The sequence below is a fragment of the Panthera leo genome, chromosome B2 (genome assembly GCF_018350215.1).
Source record: "Panthera leo isolate Ple1 chromosome B2, P.leo_Ple1_pat1.1, whole genome shotgun sequence".
Taxonomy (NCBI): Eukaryota; Metazoa; Chordata; class Mammalia; order Carnivora; family Felidae; genus Panthera; species Panthera leo.
In genome coordinates this window covers 135,041,033-135,062,753 of record NC_056683.1, presented here as the reverse complement: position 1 = coordinate 135,062,753, position 21,721 = coordinate 135,041,033, and the positions used below count along the sequence as shown (strand labels likewise).

At 43.2% G+C, this 21,721-nt stretch overlaps 1 protein-coding gene across 3 annotated transcripts in view; it reads right to left on the bottom strand.

The window, feature by feature from the left end:
• Positions 1-21,721, bottom strand: part of PLEKHG1 (pleckstrin homology and RhoGEF domain containing G1) — a 213,263-nt gene that overhangs the window by 77,636 nt on the left and 113,906 nt on the right. For all 3 annotated transcript variants that reach the window (XM_042940075.1, XM_042940074.1, XM_042940073.1), the window contains one exon: positions 19,775-20,283. In XM_042940075.1, coding sequence (XP_042796009.1) covers positions 19,775-20,185 — 411 coding nt within the window. In that variant the 5' untranslated portion in view covers positions 20,186-20,283. The remainder of the gene's footprint in view (positions 1-19,774; positions 20,284-21,721) is intronic.

The window sequence follows — 21,721 nt, the reverse complement described above, 5'->3', positions numbered from 1 at the left end:
GTAATTAAGGAAAATTAAATAAAGCCCAAAGGATTTTGTATATGGGCAAGAGCATAAAATAAAAGATCAGTAAAATAAATGTACGTTATTAGATCATCTGAAGTTTAACACCTCCTCACTGCTATTTACTGCGATCAGTAGTCTTACGTTTATGTTCATTGCTACACGCGGAGCTCACTGCTTTACACGCATTGTCTTATTTAACCTTCACGGCAACCCCAGGAGGGGGGCCCGATTATTAGTCCCATTTTACTAGAAGTTTAGAAAATTTCAATGGTTTCCCAAGGTCCCACAGACAGTGAGCGACTCGGTCACATTCAAACTAGGATCAGCTGACTTACAGCCTGGGCAGTTGGAAACCCAGCACTACTGTTTCCAAGGCTCTCGTCCTTAATGCAGTATCTTTAAACAGTAGGCGATGTTTGCTGTTGACTTCTTCTGGGGACTTAATGTGGTTTTGATTAGGTTTGAGGCAGGAGCCTACCAAAGACAACAACTCTCATTGACTTGGCGCCTACCGCGTTCCGGGATCGTCAGCACACTGTATCTGAATCAGTATCAGTCCATTTACACGTCAAGCCTACCTCCTTCGTGTGCTCGTCAACACACATCCCGCACATGCTTTTCCAGCAGCCGAGCACGCTGGCTTTCAACCGTCTGGCATTTGACTTCCAACGCTGGCTCACGCCTTCCTGTCTCATTCGGTTCACAAGTTCTCTTTCTTCCCTCTCAACTTGCGCCTGGCTTTCTAACTCCTGCAAAACGTCCCCCCCTTCCCTTTTCAGGCACAGGTCATTTCATTCCTCTTTGTGCCCTGACTCTTCCGTAGCTCCCCGACAGGAACACTCTCCCCTATAAAACGGTCATGTGAACCCTCACAAATGAATTCTTTCAGGCCTCCCAGTACCATGCTACTCTTCAGTATATTAAACAAACTTTACATGATGGGGAGCCTAGAAAACAGAGCACTGAAAACTATAGGACTGGTTGGGGCGCCTGGGTGGCTCTGTCGGTTAAGCATCTGACTTCAGCTCAGGTCGTGGTCTCACAGCTCGCGGGTTTGAGCCTCACATCGGGCTCTCTGCTGTCAGCACAGAGCCTGCTTTGGATCCTCTGTCTCCCCACCTCCCTGCTCCTCCCTCTCTCTCTCAAAAATAAACATTAAAAAAAACAAAACAAAACAGATACACAGTTTTGCCACATACACAGCACAGGTCACTGTATGCATAACCTAATCATATGTTAGACAATAATTAACTATATGACTTATTTAATGAGTTGGAACACTTTCTAGTCTCTTTTACTGAGACAGGAACTATACTAGAGGTGATTCTCATAGCAACTGATCTGTATACAGTAGGTACTCAAGTAGCATTCACTTGAGAGAGAAGAAACAAGGCCTAGGAGACAAAAACCTAGTGTTGTTTGTGCTAATTTGCTTGGAGCTCTAACCCTGAAACAGTTTCCACTAGGCCTCAAGGCTGGAGCGACCTGGGCAATATCAAGAAGTGAGAGGAAAAAGCTGGAAGACATTAACTCAATGTCCCATCTACTGAGTCACACAGTTTAATAATGACCTCAAGGTCAAGCTGTTCTATTTGAAAACCGCAGTGCAGTGAGGCTGTGTATGTTAAAATAAAGAATCTACACATGGACTGATCTCTGTATGGGCACTTTTTCAACGCGGATGAAGGTGATTATACTTTGGTGGCATTAGGTAATCCGCTGCTAAATATGGAGATGCCTATAGGCTAAACCCTTCCGTCCATTGTACCCAAAACAATGAGTGGCCCTAAGGACATATATTACTGCTTCTCTGGCTATACTGTTGTTGACCTCATCACGGTAAAATCTGAACCAGAAGTTATTTATTGACACAGAAACAGCTATGGGCTTGGAGATGTGCAGGGGGGCAGAGGGTAAAAAGGGGGTGCAGGTGGGCCACCGTGACGGGACATTCCTCAGAAACCTGACTTTCTCAGGCCTCCTGAATGGGGTACATCCGGAGATGTCCTTCTGTCATACTGGAGGCCTGGTCTCAATTCGTGCCCACAGAGTGAAATGTGTGATGTAGGGAAAACTGATTGTTCTCCTCTCCTATATCTAAGGCACACTGTCCATGGCCATGGCCATCTTGCTACTTAGAACTGAGAAGGAGGGAGGGAGACAGATCTTGTAGGATGAGATTTCCATAAGTGAACTTCCAAGAGATTGTATGGAATGAATTTCTACAGCAGCACTTTCACAGTCTGAACAGAGGTACGCTACGTGTTTTTTCTTGTAACAGACGCCGTTTCCATCCGCTGCAAACCTGCTTTCCCAAGAAGCAGATTTATAGGAGGACAGAGCAAGACGTGGGCGAACCCGGGCAGAAGTTCCCTCGAAGGCCTCAGCTCCGGGGCTGCCTCTGGGTGCAGTGTGGTGGAAAGTGCCGGAACCACAAGCACAGGCAGCCTGGAGCTGGGAGCTGTACCTTGGATGGTTACTGGCCTTGTTGAGACCCCACCGCCTCAGCTTTGAGTAGGGGTAACGCGACAACGCAGGCCTTGGGGGTTAAACGATGAGGCCCACTCAGGGCGCCCAGCCTTCCGTGTGCCCGCTTCCTCCTCAAGGAACTACCTTCACAGATAAATTATAATAAAAACTGCCGCCGTCTTGCTCTGCCACAAGTATTCACGGTGCCACAGGAAGGCTGATGTCCTGGAGCAGCCTGCTATTAACCATCCTTTTTGGGACAGGGTCTGAAGATTGTTAGGGGAGACGTATGCATACAAAGACCCCGGCCCTCTCACTTGCTACGCCCGGTCTTTCTAGAACTCAAATTTGATGTCTGCCTCCTGCATAAAATGACTTCCCGTAGCCTTCAGCGTAGAGGGAGGTCCTTCAAGGCCTGCACCCCCGCCTACCTTTCTAGACTCTTTTATCCACTCTCCTGTGTTCCCCTCCTTCCCTTACCCCCAACGCACAGGCATTCACTCCCGGTACTTTCAGGAATGCCCTCTGTCTGCTGGCTTCACTGTCTTTGCACACTCTATTTTCACTAGCAAGATGGCCCCTCCTACTGTCAAACCCAGGCTAAGATTCTTCCCAAGAATCCTGTTCTGTCCTTTCTACCTCTTGGGGGTCAGATGCTCTCCTGAACATCCGCATTTATAATTCCAGGATAAAAGAGGAGTGAGTCCTCAACAGACAGTCCGGTCAGAATGCCTTCGTAGTTCCTGCTTTCCCTCAAAACTGCTGTCAACAATTCGCAGGTGTGACCCCCTAGCTTTCCCAGCCCTGAAGGTTTGCGGAATGAGGGCGGTGAATTCTCTAGACCAAGTCTCTCTGTTAACCGGGCGAAGCCAAGCCGGGAAGGCAAGGGTTAAGGAGCCAGGCTGCACTCAAACTCCCTAAGGCTGAAGTTGTATTGAATTGTAACCCAACCCGGCATTCCTCTTCTGCCCCCTCCCCTCCCTTTGTCCCGGGCCGGCGATTTTTACCACGCAACCTCTGGAAGAGGCAATTCGTTTTCAACTCTCTCCCCACCCACCCAACTCCCCGCTAAGCACAAGAAAAGAAACGCTCCCCTCATCAAAAGTAGATTAACTCACACCCCTTTCTCTATCTGCATTTGCATGGGGAACACCCTTTACCAGGCTACAAACAGACCCCTGGGTTGCGTGATTTATCCACAGCTTTATGGAAAGCCAGACAAAGGCCGTGTCTTTTCAGCAATTCTGTATTTGCAGGCTGCCGCTCCGGGCCAGGGCTGGGGCGCCCCTCCCGACTCATCTCCCACTTAAAGCTTCTGAAAGGTTAACAGCATAACTTGAAGCCCCATTCTAAAAGTGAAGGAACACTTGTACCATTTCTTGTGGATCCAAAGAGGAAAAGAAAAGGTTAGGAGAAAATATTTTCAAGTGCAGTCTAAAGGAATGGCTTGTTCTGTCTCTTACACACACACACACACACACACACACACACACACACACACACACACACTGCACAATGCCCTTTAGGCAGCTTGCAGAGAAAATTGAGGAGTAATTTCGCCTCAATGTGATTTTGATTTTGCTATTTGCCATTCGAGAAACCACAGATGTAGGCTGCAGCCTCTTTCTTTCAGGGGCCTACTTCAGGGAAGAAGGGTATCGAGCACAAGAATCAGTATGGATTCCTTTCTATTCGTTTAACAAAACAAGACTCTTAATATTTGGAACAAGCATTCCATTTTGCTTTGGGTTGCACAGATGCTTGAAATTTCTCATCATGTCTCTATTATTTGCTTAATGCGTCCCCTCGCAGAGTAAGGATGACAGCACTTTTCACGAAGTGTTATCTCACCTTTGTGAATGGATCCGTTGTTGTCCAAGAATCTTAAGTATTGAAAGTTAATGGCAATTAATGAAATTCTGACACGTGCTCCAGCATGGATGAAACCTGGAAACATGCTAAGGGAAACAAATCAGACGCAGAAAGACGGACGTGGTTTAAATTCATAGCCAGAAAGTAGACTGGAGGTCGCCAGGGGCTGGGGGCAGGGGAAAATGGGGAGTTATTGCTGAACGGATCCAGAATTTCTATCTGGAGTGATCAGAAAGTTCTAGAAATGAGTAGTGGTAATGATGGCACATTATGAATGTGCTTAATGCCGTTGAATTGCACACTTAAAAATGGCTCACGTGGTAAATTTCATGTTATGGATATTTTACAGCAGCGGAAAACACTGAAAAAGTCAATTAATCAGAAAATCACTTTGTTTATGAAGGCCAGGCATCAGATGATATAGTTTAGATGCCCTAACAAACATAAGGAAAATTTTTTCTTGCTATTCAGGCACATTAGTAAAGACCCTGGTTATGCCCTGACACACAAGTGAAATTCACCAGGGTCACGGAGGTGAGTTCTAGGTGGCCTTACATTAGTCAGTCTACTAAGGAGTTCTTTCCTCTGGCGCCTTAGTGCTGTCGCATCCACCCCACCCCTCCCTTTGCTGTGGGTGAGGAGACCAAATAATTAAGCTTATTTTAAACATGTAGGGTAAATAGGCTCTTAGTGAGAGTTTGGAGCCTCTCCTAGGGTAAAGACACAGGAGTTACTGTTTGGCGTTTGAAATAATCTATTTTGGCTGCTCAAAGGACTTACTTATTTCCTGGTTACATTCTTGAGAGCTGAGGCTAGAAGAGATGAGATCTCCAGTCATCTTTAGATTTCAGCTTTTTGAATTAGATTCATTTATAGAGGATGAAGCTGAGGTCAGGCTGGTGGGTCACCCATGGGTGCACAGCTACAGACCCAGGGCCCAGGCCGACATTCTGGCCGTGTTACATCGATCTCAGTTTGACCTAGCTCAAGCCAGGATTCTGAGAATAATTTCCTTCCACCGTTGCAGCCCTTTATATTGGGAATGAATCCCAGCTACCTGTAGGTATGTCAGGTAAACTAAAAATCGCACCAAGATATAACCTTTTTTTTTTTGACCTGTCCTTTTTAGGTTGCACTAAAGTTAGATTTTCGGAAATAACCTCTTAACATAGATTACCAAACACAACAATCGATGACACTTCAAAACCTACCCGAAATGATTGGCTTTACCAAATAACACCAATTATATTAGTAATCACATAATAATAACTCTCACTTGAATGCTTACTATGTGTCTATCATTGTGCTAAGCATTTTGCATGGAAAGCCTTATTTTCACAACAACCCTATTATTGCCATTTCACAGGTGAAAAACCAGACATAGAAAAGTTCAGTAACTTGTCCGAGATCACACAGGAAAGTGGAAGAGTCAGGATTTGGATTCAGTTCTCAGATTTTAGCTTCTCATCATTGTGTTGTCTTTCACAGGGGATTGGGTGGGGGGGAGTGGTAATTTGTGCTGTCTTTAAATGTTGAGCTTTCCCTTCGTAACAATGGAAAAAAAATGCCTTTAGGACTGTGGACCTCAACATCCATTGCTGTTTAGAACCTGGAGAGCTTTAGGAAAACTGAGGCCATCTCCAGGAAAATGGATTTCAATGGCCCAGGGTGTCGCTTGGGACAAGAAAAGTAACCCCTCCGCAGGTGATACAAAGTGCAACCTCTACTTTAGAAAATTCCCTATTTTTAAGCTGCTCCTCCTAACTAGATTTCCTACGTGATAGCTTTTAATTGCTCAAATAATAGCCCCTTTGAACCTGTTTATGAGGCTTACTATCCTTGGTCTAAATCTAGGTGATGACCACTTAATTGCGCGTTCCTCATAAGGTATCTTTATCATGTTTTACTTTTTCTTATTTTTAAAGTAGGAGTTTTTGTCTGGTGAATCTTCTTACTAAAAGTAGTTTCTGAACATTCTAGATAAGTCGGAATATTAAGGAAATTTACACATTTAATCAGTAACCTTCTTTGCCTGATTTTTTTATTTTTTATGTTTTTTCCCAAATTAGGACAGAAACTTCAAAGCGTGCTCCTGCTTCAGAATGGGAGTCGGGGCAAAAAAGCGTTCCAGAGAACCAACCAGACTATTATCACATGTGGACTAGCCCAGACACACACTCTGGTCTTGGAGGAGACCCTCCAAAGCCTACCTGTATCTGTGCTGGGGGAAGAGGGCAATTTCACAGGTTACTTTAGGCTTGTCCCAAGAAGTTGCCAAGGAGGTGACTCTAACTGCTGCCACGTCCCCTCTGTGTCACCCCTCTGGTCAAGCCCAAACTATGTGGTGGCTAGACACAGAAGGTGCAAACTTCTCACACATGTCCAGGTCAATTTTGCCCCGGCCGGTGGCCGAGATAGAGGAAACTGGGCAATAAAAGTGAAAGGTTTCCAGAAACGAATCGACAAGCGTGTGTGAATGTGAGAACTCTCCTTAATTGGTATATAGGGGGTACCCAATACATCTGGGTTTTTTTCCAGTTGTTGCTAAATGGAATGGCTGGGAGACAGGACCCGGATGCAGTCCTGGCTCTTCCAAAACTTAGCCTCAGGGCCTGGGTTTGAAGAGCTATCAGCTGTTGAGGGTTTGCGTGGTCCCAGCACTGCGCCGGGCGTCTTACAGGCATGCCCTCGTGTGATCTGCACAATGTCCCAGGAAGTACGCGATATGCTTTCATTTTAACATGAAGAGACCGCAGATTACGGAAGTTCAGTAAGTGCTTGAGATCAAAGGTAGTGACAGCGAGGGATTTGCATCCAGCTGGAGAAATCACTTGGTTCTCTGACTCTCCATTTCCTCAACTATAAAAATGATGGGGTAGACCTAGATAATTCATTCAGCAGGTTTTTACAGATGGCCTATTAAGTGTCAGATACGGGGAGGGTTAGGAATAGAAAACTTACCAACTCACCTCAACTCTTGCAGAATCTGTAGTCAGACCTCACAGAGTTATTTTCTCTGTAATTTTCTCTGGAATTGGGTGTGATTTTACTTACTCAAAAATCCCACACATTTGAAAACAGTCTAAGGGTCATCAGCAGATGGGCGATACATGAAATGTCTACATAGACTATTATGTAACAAAAACGGAAGAAAATTCTGGCACATACTCTATATAATAAAGATAAACCTTGAAGATACGATGCTAAATGAGATAAACAGTCACGGAGGGACGAATACTGTATGGTTCCACTCATATGGGTACCTAGAGTGTCAAATTCATGGAGACAGAAAAGAGAATGGCAGTTGCCTGAGGCTGAGAGATGGGGGAATGGGGAGTTACTGTTGAAGGGGTACACAGTTTCAGTTGACAGGAAAGTTCTAGAGATGGATGGTGGTGATAGTTGCACAACAATGTAAATGTGCTCAATGCCATTGAACTCTACACTTAAAATGGTGAAAATGATACATTTTAGGTGTATTTTACCACAATTCAAAAAGAGATTAAAAAAATTCTGTGAGAGGGGCACCTGAGTGGCTGAGTCGGGTAAGCGTCCGACTCTTGATTTCAGCTCAGGTCACCATCTTGTGGTTCGGGAGATCGAGCCCCACATCAGGCTCTGACGTGCAGACAGTCCAGAGCCTGCTTGAGATTCTCTCTCCCTCTCCCTCTGCCCCTCCTCTGCTTGGGCTCACTCTCGCTCTCTCTCTCCCCGCCCTTCTCCTGCTCAGAATAAATAAATTAACTTAAAAAAAATTCCATGAGTGCTACTGTGCAGAACAATGCTTATACCCCATAAGTGGCACAGTAGTCTTGGTGGACAAAGGAGAAAGCCAAAACACGAATGACTGGAAAACGGTTAACTAAGTTATGCAGGCTGACAAGTTGTGCATCGGCCCAAGCTACCTCTTCCTTTTCTAGGTATTTAAAAGAGGGTTGCACTAGGCTTTAGGCTTATCTCATGATCCAGGTAAATTCTTCTATGTGATTAGTTTCACAAGGTGCAAGCATCTTGGGACGACATTTCTGGCTGTGGTCAACTTCTCTCAAGTGAAGCTTGGTTTGTGGAGAACATCATTTCCTGAATTCTATAATTTTCTACCCACTCACTATAACTGAATATTCAAGATGGCACACATCCAAAAGGCAGCCTGATTCCAGCCCAACTGAACAGGAACTGTTTTAGCAAATCTTCAATAGAATTTTGCCCACAGGCAGTCTTTGAAATATATGAGCACTTCTTCAGCAGACCAGTAATAATAGCTACTCAATCACTGGAGTTAACTCAAGTTTTTGAAATGCCTTTTCATTAACAATCAAAATGTTGCCTCAAATGAAAAGCCTAATAGGATGGGAAGGGACTTTTCAGTTGCAGGTATTTCTGGAAGTGCTTGGTCATGCAGAAGAAATGAAAGCACTCGGTTATGTCTGTGAAAAGGATAGTTTCTATTTTCTTCCCCTCCCTGCCAATTACATGGTAAGGCTGTACTTTCCTTTATTATGTTGTCTAACTGTATCTGCAAGTGTAGGTGGAAAAATCATCTAATGTTAACATCAGAAATACACTAATATTTACCCCTCAAATCTCCTTGGTGAACTAAGAGTTTCATCAACAGCAACTGCTATAGTCTATGCAAGAACATTTGACCAAATTGTGCAAATCCTTTCAGTAAAAGAAAAAGTTCCTCCCACTATTTGTGGTTATAAGTAATCACGTTTGTTGGGTTGAGATTAGGGTAAAAAAAAAAATCTATTTTAGTTTCCAGAAACATGAATGAACTCTCAAACTGCTAAGAGAAACCGAAATTCTTTCAAACCATTTTTTCTTGAAAGGTGGAAACGAAAAGAGCCTTAAGGATATTTGTCTTGGTTTTTATTAGTCTCATTTAAGATAAATGGAAGACCGTGTTTTTTGACAACAGGAATACTGTTCTTGCTCTGAGCTAAGGGGTGGGGAGGCTTACTTGTAACAGGTCGTAATAATTCAAAGAATAAGTACAGTCAGTTCTGCTATAACATTTATTTTAAACATGAATTTGTTCCCACATGATTAATATACTAGGGAACAATTTGAACTTAATTCAAATATCCTAACTTTGCCTTGGCTTATGCAGGATTTCATCCGTAAGAAACACTAGGTGGATGCAGAAAATTGTCCCCAGTCCCAGAGAGCAGCACAGGAAGACAAAAACACGTGCGCTCACCTCGAATGCCTACCAGAGAACTCAGTCCACCTGCACGCATAGTAGGTGCCACACGCATCCATGTCAGGTGACTTCAAAAGAATCCCTTGGGGCACCTGGGCGCCTCAGTCGGTTAAGCGTCCGACTTTGGCTCAGGTCATGGTCTCGAGGGTTGTGAGTTCGAGCCCCGCGTCGGGCTCTGGGCTGACAGCTCAGAGCCTGGAGCCTGTTTCAGATTCTGTGTCTCCTTCTCTCTCTACCCATCTCCCCCACTTGTGCTCTGTCTTTCTCTCTCTCTCAAAAATAAATAAATGTAAAAAATAATAATAATAATAAATAAATATTAAAAATATCTTTCAAAATAACCCCTAAACTGCAATCCTGTAGATGGTTTCCTATTTTTTCTCTTTCCTCTTAGCCTATCTTGTATTTTCCCTCTCTGTTCTTGGTTCTTTTTCCTCTTTTATTGTTCTTTTTTCTGACTCTTTCTCTCCTGCTCCCTTTCTCTCTTCCTCTTGTATAGAGGAGGGTGGCAGGTGTAGCAACCAGGGGGCATCCATGAGCAACTTCAAGGTCAGGTTTACTAAGCAGGCATGTATTTCTTAACCATTTAACAAGTCTAAGTCTGTGTCTTCATTTTTCTCGATTCCAATTTTTTTTTTAATGTATCACTGGTGACGTTTTTGAGTGTTGTGCTCAAAACTCATTTTTCCTATAAGTCCTATTTCCCCCCCTGTGATTTTGCACAGTGAGTGATTTTTAGGAATACGCATGTCATGTGTCACGTTATGGCAGTAAAAGGAGTGGACTCTGGAGTGAAACTGGGTTTCAGTTTCAGCTCTACCGCTATCTGTCTATGTGGCCTCGGATAACGAACTTTACCCTTCGTCCATTTAATATTCTTGCGCTAAAACAGGGGTATTATACTAATACCCACGTGATGGGGCTGTGAGCAAGGATGGGGCTTAAGCCAGTGCCTGATACGTGGTAAGTACTCAAATATTACTCGCTGTTAGTGTTTATTTTTTAGCGTTTTTGTTGTTGTTATCCAGGCACATATTTAGAAAATTTACAAGTGTTAGGGTGCCTGGGTATCTCAGTCATTGAGTATCTGACTTCAGCTCAGGTCATGATCTCATGGTCCTTGAGTTCAAGTCTCATATTGGGTGAACATGAACGAGCCCTACTTTGGGTAAAACACGAGCCCCACTTCTCTCTCTCTCTCTCTGCCCCTTGCTCACTTGTGCCCTCTCTCTCTCTCTCAAAAAAAAAAAAAAAAAATTTACAAGTGTTAGATACATAGTATGTTTACAGCTGTTGGGAACCAGTGAGGTCACAAAGCTTAAGGTGTCACGTTGGTGATGTCATGGTCTACCATGCTCCCAGGTGAATCTGATCAATATAGATATTTTAAATAACGTTCCTAAGTTTTGACTCAAGATCTAACCATAAAGAGGAGAACTGGCAGAAGTACACACGAGCTCTGGGGAACGGCCAACAGCTGCTTTTGTATAGCAACTCCGCAAACTTTTACTCACTTTGCTTTTACAAAATGCTGTCCACCTTGAATGGTTTCACTGTTACTACCTTCTGACTGATCACTAATGAACAGCACCTTCAAAATGGGCAAACTCATTAGGACTCGGAAAAAGCGACAACCCAGGTCTCGGTCTTCCCTCCCACATTAAATTACAATGAGTTGAACAGATGAATGCTCAAAATCACCATATTGAAATTGAGGAGGACACAAATAAATGGAAAGGGATTCCATGCCCATGGATTGGAAGAATTAGTATTGCTAAAATGTCCGTATTACCTAAAGCCATCTAGAGATTCGCGGCAATCCCTATCAAATGTCAGTGGCATTTTTCAGAGAACAAATGATTCTAAAATGGGTATGGGACCACAAAGGAGCCCAAATAGCCAAATCAATCTTGAGAAAGAAAAATAAAAAGCCAGAGGTGTCACAAGGCCTGATTTCAAACCATACTACAAAATGACTGTAATCAAAACAGTATAGTATGGTAATCAAAACAGTCACGTAGACCCATGGAACAGAATACAGAGCCCAGAAATAAAACCTGCGTATCTATGGTTAATTAACTTACACAAAAGGAAGCAAGAATATATAATAGGGGAAAAGACAATCTCTGCAACAGACACTGTGGGGAAGAATAGATAACCACATGCAAAAGAATGAAACAAGACCACATTCTTACACCATATACAACAATTAGCTCGAAATGGATTAAAGACCTGAATGTAAGACTTAGAAGAAAACAAATGATAAGCTCCTTGACATCAGTCTCGGTAAATTTTTTTTTTTTAATCTGTCCCTTGAGATAAGGGCAACAAAAGCAAAAAAATACAATAAAATAAAAACAAAAAACAAACACAAAACCAAAACCAAATGGAACCACATCAGACTAAAAAGCTTCTGGAAAGCAAAAGCAACCATTAACATAATGAAAAGGCAATGTACTGCGTGGGACAAATATTTGCAAATGATATATCTAATAAGGGGTTAATATCGAAATACATAAGGAACTCACACAACTCAATAACACAGAGCCAAACAATCTGATAAAGAAGTGGGCAGAGGATCTGAACAGACACATTTCAAAGAAGACATCCAGGTGGCCAACAGGCACATGAAAAGATGCTCAACGTCACTAATCATCAGGGAAATGCAGATCAAAACCTCAATGAGGTATCACCCCATACTTGTCAGAATGGCTATTATCAAAAAGACAAGAAATAACAAGCATTGGCAAGGGTGTGGATAAAAGGGAACTCTCACACACAATGAGAACGCAAATTGGTGCAGCCACTGTGGAAACCAGTACGGAGTTTCCCCCCCCCAATTACAAATAGAACTACCATATGATCTAGCAATTCCGCTCCTAGGTATCTATCCAAAGAAAATGAAGACACTAATTTGGTAAGATACCTGCACCACGTTTATTGCAGCATTATTTACAATAGCCAAGATATGGAAACAACTGAACGACCACTGATAAACGAATGGGTGAAGAAGTGGTATCCATACACAATGAAACACTACTCAGCCACAAAAGAAGAGTGAGGTCTTGCCATTGGCGGGCCTTGAGGGTATTAGACTACGTGAAATACGTCGGTCGGAGAAAGACAAATACCGTATGATGTCACTTTTACAAGTGGAATCTAAAAAACAAAACCAAACCAAACCAAACCAAATCGGACCAAGACTCACAGATACGGAGAACAGAGTGGTGGTTGCCAGAGGGGATGGGGTTCGGGGTGGGGTGCGAAATGGGTGAAGGCGATTAAGAGGTACAAACTTCCAGTTATGAAATGAGTGATGAGGATGTAATAGACGCCACAGGGAATCCAGTCAACAATATTGTATTAACTTTGCATGATGCCAGAAGGTAAATGCCCTTACCGTGGTGATCAGGTCCCAATGCATGCAAATGCCAAATCACTATGTTGTCCACACGAAACTAACAGAATATTGTGGGTCAATTATGCTTCGACAAAAGGACAACCAAACAAAAAGTGGAAATAAAATCACTGTGTGCCCACCTTCTAAGTTGTTGTCATTGTCGAGGGGGCGAGAGAGGAGAAGGAGATAGGGCAGGGAGGGAAGGGGCATGAGAACAACGAGAGCAACACAACGACAATCATAAAGAGATATGGAAATGAGTAGTCTAAGTGAGATCTGCTCATTACGTACAGTGATCAGATATGCTATTTGAGGAATAGCTTCTACACAAGCAGAAAACTATTTAACAGGGTTGCTTCTAAATTATCAGAGATCTTAAATGGTTTTAAGAAAGGTCTCATTCAGTCATTATGATAAAAGCTCTTGGAGGGGAAAACAAATAGAGACATTCAAATAAAAGTACCCAATGCCACGTAAAAGAAAAAGTACATTAAATTGTGCCAAATCCCATAGTGTAAGTTCTTTATGAAATCCACCCACATAACAAGCTTTCGTTAAAAACAATTCCAGCCAAGTCCTACACCCCAGCCTTGAACACATATTTCCCCCAGTATCGAAAAAAACTTTACATGACCTCATAAAAAGTGTCGGCATAATAAATGTTATTTAGGGTGGAGGAAAAGTATTCAGTGAGGACATCTGCAAATAAAAATGTACTAAAAGCCATGACAATTCACCTCTTCTCAATAGCCTTCTCCCTTGGTTCGAAACCTTTCTCGTCTTCTCCAGTGTCCTAAGCAGTTACGGCTGGCCCAGGGCATGTCTACACAGAATCCTGTTCTCATGGCTAAGGGAAGAGAGTGGAAGACCACAAACTGCCCCTTCCCACACCAAACAGTCTTGTTTCTCCAACAGGATCCATAGGAAGCCAGACTTCATCAGAAACCACAGCTAAATTGACAGTGTTGTCCTGGAGGACGGGGTGGCCCTGGACAAAAGCTAACTCCGATTCCATTCTACCTGGGTCTAAGTCTCTAAGCTAAGTCTCTAGACAGAGTAAATGGTGGACAGGCACTATAGACTCCCCAGGCCTGGTCAACAGGTTTCCTTCCTCTCTCCTTCCTCTCTCCTTCCTTCCTTCCTTCCTTCCTCCCTCCCTCCTTTCCTTCCTTCTTTCCTTCCTTCCTTCTTTCCTTCCTTCTTTCTTTCCTTCCTTCCTTCTTTCCTTCCTTCCTTCTTTCCTTCCTTCCTTTTCATTCCTTCCTTCTTTCATTCCTTCTTTCCTTCCTTCCTCCTTTCCTTCCTTTCTTGCTTCCTTCTCGCTCTCGCTCTCCCTCTCCCTCTCCCTCTGCACAGATTTGAGAGAAGGCTTGCTTCCTAAGTGCAAGAAGGTTATCCCTTCCAAATAAAGTGGTGCCTCCACTACTGAGAGCAACCTCTTTTCTAAGCTATGGTAATGCGCAGAGCATCTTTCAGTGTGTTTCACACCACCAAGCATGTGAAAACCTCCTTCTCTCCTCCACCTACCCTGACGCTGTCTACACTATCACGCACTAAAGGAAGAGTCTCTGTAGACTGAGACACACAAGAGCCGGGAGGTCGGGGATCAACATTCTAATCCTTGTTCAGCCACAGCTTTTGAACAATGCTGAATGCTCTCCACAAAGCTATGCTTAAGGCTTCGGCTCTTTAAGTCTTAAACATTAAGGGTGTGATACTCACTTACTGGCTTTTTAACACAGTGGACAAAGGTGCTTGAAAAAAAATGTAGCTCTCTAGGATATGATAGAAAAAAATAAACTGATGTCACACTCAATATTTTACTCATTTTTTTCCACTAAATACGTATGTCCTCAATGGCCCCAAAGATGATATGATGTAGCATCTCTTATAGTTCAAAGGTGACATTCTGTAGTAGGGAATTCACTTCTAACTGGACAGCATTATGAACTATTTAAAAACTTTCCTAAAAGGTTAAAACAGGCCGTAAACTGTATCTGGGGACAAATCTTATGAGGCTTTCAAAGGCTCTGTTATAGATCATTTAGGAAGATTAAAGAAACCCCCTCTACCTATGAGAGTTCCTTCTCAGTCATTGTAAGGCTCCATTAAACATGAAAAGAGGCCCTTACTGTCTACTTTCCAACTACAGATTTCTATCTCTCCACAAATTGTATCAGTGGCTATTTTAACTTTTAAAACTTGCTTTCTTATTACCTCATTTTACCTGTGAATGCTATTAGAAGCCATATATAGAAATGGAAAGTACAGCTCCATTGTTCTTTTTGAGTCTGGATCTCATGTCCCTTTCTTTCCCTCTTTTTCTCTCTCAAATGTCAAGTGTACAAACTTAGATGACTAGGATGTCAGGCAAAGAAGCTGCGGTGGGGAGGGAGGGGCAGGGGGCTTGGAACGAAGGATCTGGGCAGGAATGCTAGAAAGAGAGGGCAACAGGAGTAAGTACAATAACATTTTTAAAAATTTCAGGAAGCAACTAGGGATTCAGAAATGGATTTCTAACTGGCATGGGAAAGGAAAAAGACCTATATATTTGGGATGAATACAATCGCTCTACATATGGGAAAGAAAGGCATATAACCTTTGCAATGTGTAACCAACATCTGGGAATTCTTTTACCTAAATAAGTTTGGAAGGATATCTTCTCCGAAATAAGCCACTCTGAGGATATTGGGGACCAGGCTAAACAGGTCAAAGTACATTGTGTTAATGTCTCTAAGATTTTTTTTTAAATTTTATTTTAAATATTTATTCTTGAGAGAGAGAGAAAAACAGAGTGTGAGTGGGGGAGGGGCAGAGAGAGAGAGGGAGACACAGAATTTGAAACTGGCTCCAGGCTCGGAGCCTGTCAGCACAGAGCCCGATGTGGGGCTCGAACTCACAAACCGTAAGATCATGACCTAGGCTGAGGTCAGGCACTTAACTGACTGAAGCACCCAGGCGCCCCAAAATTATATTTTTAAGCAACCTCTACACCCAACGTGGGGCGCGAACTCACAACCCCAAGATCAAGAGTTACATGCCCCACTGACTGAGCCAGCCAGGCGTCCCTGTGTTAATGTCTCTGAAATCTATGTGTATATCAGTGATCTTTCACAAAAATGTTTCCATTTATAAAAATCCTAAAACAAATCTAAACCTGAGCTGTGGGGATGATGTACGAATGTGGTATACAGATAAAATGTGCTATTTTACAGGGAAAAATGATTAAGCCATTGAGGATGGCTGTCGAAACACATTAGTTAGACGGGAATCAGTAACGCAGAGTGTAGAAAGTCAGAAAGGTGCTTCTGGGGCGCCTGGGTGGCTCAGTCGGTTAAGCGTCCGACTTCGGCTCAGGTCACGATCTCACGGTCCGTGAGTTCGAGCCCCGCGTCGGGCTCTGTGCTGACAGCTCAGAGCCTGGAGCCTGTTTCGGATTCTGTGTCTCCCTCTCTCTGACCCTCCCCTGTTCATGCTCTGTCTCTCCCTGTCTCAAAAATAAATAAAATGTTAAAAAAAAAAAAAAATTTAAGAAAGGTGCTTCTGCCTGGTTGAAAAGTGACTGACCCGTATCTCTCTAAACGTTTGGACTTTTCCTCCCCCCAGAAAGAATTCTTGCTTAGAAGGAGCCAAGTCACAAGCTCTGCCCCTTAGGTGTGTGGTGAGAACTTGTATTGGCAGGTGGTTAACGAGCGGCCCTTTTCCCATTTTAAAATTCTGCACGTGAAAAATTGAGGATTATTAGAGAAGCCGGCTACAGAATTATAACGAGAAGATAGAAATGGATCAAGGAAAACAGACGGACTCTGTATCTTAAAAGAATACCGATTTTCACAGTCTTTGTTGGGCAGAGGTGCTGTACGTGGGGAAAAAAATTGGTTATTCTTCATTGAGGAAAGAACTAGATACAATGAGTTTAACCATTCAGTTAAACCGCTCTGTGAAAATTGTGATCTTGAGAAACAGAGGGAGTCACCTAACAAAAGTATGTGAAGAGCAGTCTGTGACAGAGAGTCCCTCATCTAAAGGGGGTCTGGCCTTCTCTAGGTGGAAAGGGCACAGAAGTGAAAGCGTTCTGGTGAATTCCAGAACAAAGCGTCATTTAACTTCTTCCTGTTTGGGTGCCTCCCACTTTGTCCGGGACTTTTCTTCCCCAAGTGCCCTTCCTCCCAGCATCCTTCTTCACCCTTCCCCTTCCCTAATTATGTGTTACCTCAGATTTTAGGGGGACTCACTGGAAAGAATCCAACTGCATTCAAAACAATAATGCCGGAATCACCGCTTAAAGGTTTTTTTTTTCCTCATTAAATTTCTGCTGCAGCACACGGACTTTAGGTAAGACACAGTACGGTTAAATGACGACCCCTCTCGCCCAGCAAATTTGGAGGAGGCCGGTGAGGATGACGGTCTCCTTTTTATTGACTGCTTACCACGTGCCACATCCTGTTGTACAAACTCTTCATGTATTTTCTCATTCTTCTACTAATGCTGGGTGGCGGGTAGATATTAGTCTTATTTTAGAGTTAATGAAACACAGGCACAAGCTCAGAGCCTCAAATAGGGGCTGGCAAACGACGGCCCCTGGATCAAGCCTGACCCTAAAGTTTTTCTGGAAAATCCAAGCCCATTCGTTGACATAGTGCCCGTGGCAGCTTTCGAGCTACAATGGCAGAGCTGAGCAGTTGTGAGACCTTAGGGCCCAGAAAGCCTAATATTTACTATCTGGATCTTTATAGAAAACCTCCACCAAAGCCCAGTATAAAACATGGTTAATTCACTGATTTAAAAAAAAAAAAAAGGCAAGAACATCTGGGCAGCTTGGAATAGAACTTTTACTGAAACTTTCTTAGAAAAAAATATTCTAGGGGCGCCCAGGTGGCTCAGGCAGTTAAGCATCCAACTTCGGCTCAGGTCATGATCTTACGGTTCATGAGTTTGAGCCCCATGTGGGGCTCTGTGCTGACAGGTCAGAGCCTGGAGCCTGCTTTGGATCTGTGTCTCTCTCTCTCTGCCCCTCCCCTGCTCATGTTCTGTCTGTCTCTCTCTCAAAAATAAACAAATATTAAAAATTAAAAAAAAATATTCTGTCTTCATCAGTCCTTTCGTGTTCAGATCTTACCTATCTCCTCTCACTAAAGTTTATCATCCAGTCTCAGAAAAAATAACTGTTCCTGGAACACCAGTGCAGTAACTACTGGTTTCTTTCTTGGTGTGTGAATTTTGATCAGGTGAAAAGATTTCCAAGAAAGAAAAGAAAAAGGACAGACCAAAGAAAGCTTCAACAGCCATGACTTTCCCGAGAGGTTGCAAAATTTTTGGCAATTTCACAGGTATTTCTTCTCAAGTACAAATGACATCATTGCTGAAATTAAAAAGGAAATTGGCCTGGTGTATTCTACATTTGGTATCACATATTGTTTTGGTTGAGCATCAATTGATTTTTCTATTTTTACCGGGAAGTTATATCATAACTATTTTTAGTAGACAGGGTCTGGTTCTGTCATTTATGGAACTCAACACACAATTATGCCTCAGAATTTTCTTCTAAAGCTCTAAAGAATGCATATATTTGGGGCAGAATGTGCTCCTCAGCAAATATTCTCCTATACTCCGAAACATTTTAGATTAAAAAGTCTAAAACAGGAAGTGGGTATTAGCAAAGGAAACAACTTGGTATATTACCAGGAAGGAAAGTGGCTATAGCTTTATGACATAAATTTGCCTTTGAAATATTAATATTTTTAATCATCAATTGACAGTGAGTTAACATCTGTGCTGCTCTAGTAATTTTTACTTTATCCTTAAACACCTGTCTATAAATCGGGGCACCTGGATGGCTCAGGTGGCTACGCGTCTGACTTCGGCTCAGGTCATGATCTCACAGTTCATGAGTTTGAGCCCCACATTGGGTTCTGCACTGACAGTGCAGAGCCTGCTTCTGATTCTCTGTCTCCTTCTCTTTGCCCCTCCTCTGCTCACACACACACACACACATTCTCTCTCTCTCAAAAATAAACATTTAAAAAAAATTAACAAGAAAAGAAAAAAAAAAAACGATCCATAAGTCAAAGTCAATTAATAACTCAATCTCCAGAGTACATGGTTTGGCCCATAAAGCTGAGCTCAATTCACATGGAGCCAAAGAATTTAAGCAAACTTGTTTGTAATGAAAGTGACCAGAAAGTAAATGCCTGAGACAAGATAAAGCCCACGGTTTTTCCCTTCCCTCCACCCCCTTCCCCCAACACCAGCCAATAGAGAATAGCATCGAACAGAGGCTCCCAAGCTCGCCTGAATCTCTTGGGGATCTTCCACAATCCCTCTGCCTGGGCCATACCCCAGGCCTGTGAAATCACAGTCTCTGGAGGCGGGACACAGGGATCAGTCCCGGTCTGGGAAGCTCCCAGACACCAGTAGATAATTGTGATTAAGGTGCAGATAGCCTGAAGGACTCAGTCAGGCTACCCCTGACATCTGCAGGTCTGGGCACTTAAAGTGCTCTGGCACCTGCAAGCACTTGGAGCTCTTTGGTGTAGGAGTTACTACCATAATGTATTGGAGGGGGGGGTGCACTGGTCCCAGCAGTCTTGCTTCTAACACATCATTAGCGCGTTAATGCAAATTATCAAGAGGATTTTAACACAATGCGTATGGCCTTAGGGTTCCTCTTAAGTTATGATCGGTTGGAACATTCACCCTACTTCTGCATCTTGGGAGACAACGCATCTCTGATACCTGGCTTTGCTCTTTATTTTGCAAGCATATTTCTCCTGCGTGACCAACTTTGAAAGACCAAAACCGAAGGAAAAACTGCGCCTTACCTCCACGATGCTTTTCAAGTCTTGCACGTAAGTCCTTTCGGTCTCCAGAATTTCCTGGACAACCCTATCCACATAGAGGAGCTTGGGGCTGGTGGCCGACTCCGCACCCGGCTGGGTCGCCCCGTTGGCCTCCATTCTGCGCTGCGCCCGGGGCTGCCCTTCGTCGCCCTCGTCGGAGTTCTGTTGTTGCCCGGCGGCGCTGTCCCTCTGCAACTCGCCGCTGGAAAACGGCCTGGCCGGAATCAGCTCCAGTTTTATGGCCCCGGCTTCCTTATCTTGGTGAAACAAGCCCAAGTGGCTGTTCGAAACTAAGGTCATTCTGCTGCCGAAGGAGCCATGGCTGTCCCTGGAAGAGGCGGAGGACGACGTGGAGCCGAAGCTGACGGGGCGGTCACTGTCAGAGAGCTCCATGGCCTTCAGTTCCTGGGAGCGGGGATGCCTGGCTATGGTCTTGGGATCTGGAATTTCTGCTACAGCTGATGGCACTTCAAGACCTAACTGGTGCACATCTACAGTCATTGGGGGTGGGAAGGAAAGAACAAAAGAAAGAAAAAGGACAAGGTGAGCACGTATTTTAACATTGTATCAAACAAGGTTTAAAGGAGGTTAAAGCCTCGCCCAAATGTATATACGGTCAGAAATAGAAAGGTGGTGAATTCGTTATAGAAGGAAATGCAAAGGCGCCCTTGGGCGGTCGAGTTGCAAAGTTTGAGTTTCTAAAGCATCAGCTGGGAGCAGGTGAGAAATGCAGAGTCTGGGGCACGACCTCTGCATTTTAACAAGATGCCAATGCGATTTAATTTAATTGGAAAGCTCGAGAAGCACTGCATCCACCGCGGCAAAGTGGGATCACCTGGAACAACTCGTACATGCGGATTCGCCCAGATTTACTAAATTAAAGGCTCCGCGGTCAGGGCATAAGGACTCTATAGCTTTAACAAGCATCACGAGGGATTCTTACTTCAAACACACCCTCCATGATTCTTATGGAATTTTATGCAACACTGTTCTACGTTTTCAGTATTGCACTCTAATTCCACAACAGTTTAAGCCACCTTCCTGCAGTCATCACTATTTAACAGATGCTGAACATTTTACATTTTACTTGGAGACAGCATGAAAGAAAAAATGTTGTGTGGATAATACTGGGCAAGGAAAGCCAAAATATTAAGACCCATACTTTCTCTCAAACTTCCTCTCTCAACACGACATGTCTCTCAATCTCTACTTGAAAGTTGACATCGCAATTGGGGTGTATATGAAGTTATGCTATGACAGAGTATATTTGATTAACTACAACACCCCCCCCCAAGTTAGATAACACGGCAGTGTAAATATACAATTAAGTAATATAGAAACTCGGTTATGAGAAAAATTATGCATTTTTAAAGAAATGGGGCTGTTAATGTTTAGAAGACGGCATTAAGAGAGAATATCTAATGGCAAAGTCAAAAGGTCATTTAATATATGTAGCGTTTAAATCTTGAGGCCCTGCACAAAATTGAAACTCACAGAAGATATTGTGGGGAAACACACAAAGTTCCAATCTTCTTTGTTTGCAAGAAGGCAGGACGAACACTGTTTCCCCCTAATGAGATCCCAAGTTTACAGAACAATATACCTTGCAATAAAGAGCATGCTGAATGAAGACATTTGCTTCATTTTGGCAGGTGACCTTACCAGCAGGATCCATGTGTATGGGTTTTGTTAGAAAACATATGAGTGCAACCTCTGTTTAGAAGGTTATAACAAAACACACATACATTAATAAGAAGGATCTAGATTAATAATCATTTTTTAAAAGGAACATGAATTTGGTTTGACTCTATAATAAAGACTGTCAAACAGCTGGTAGCAATATTTCTAGAATACAAAGAATCCCATCAACTCTGTATCCTTCAATATCCCGAGTTTTCTAGATAGTTTATATTTACAGCAAATATCAGT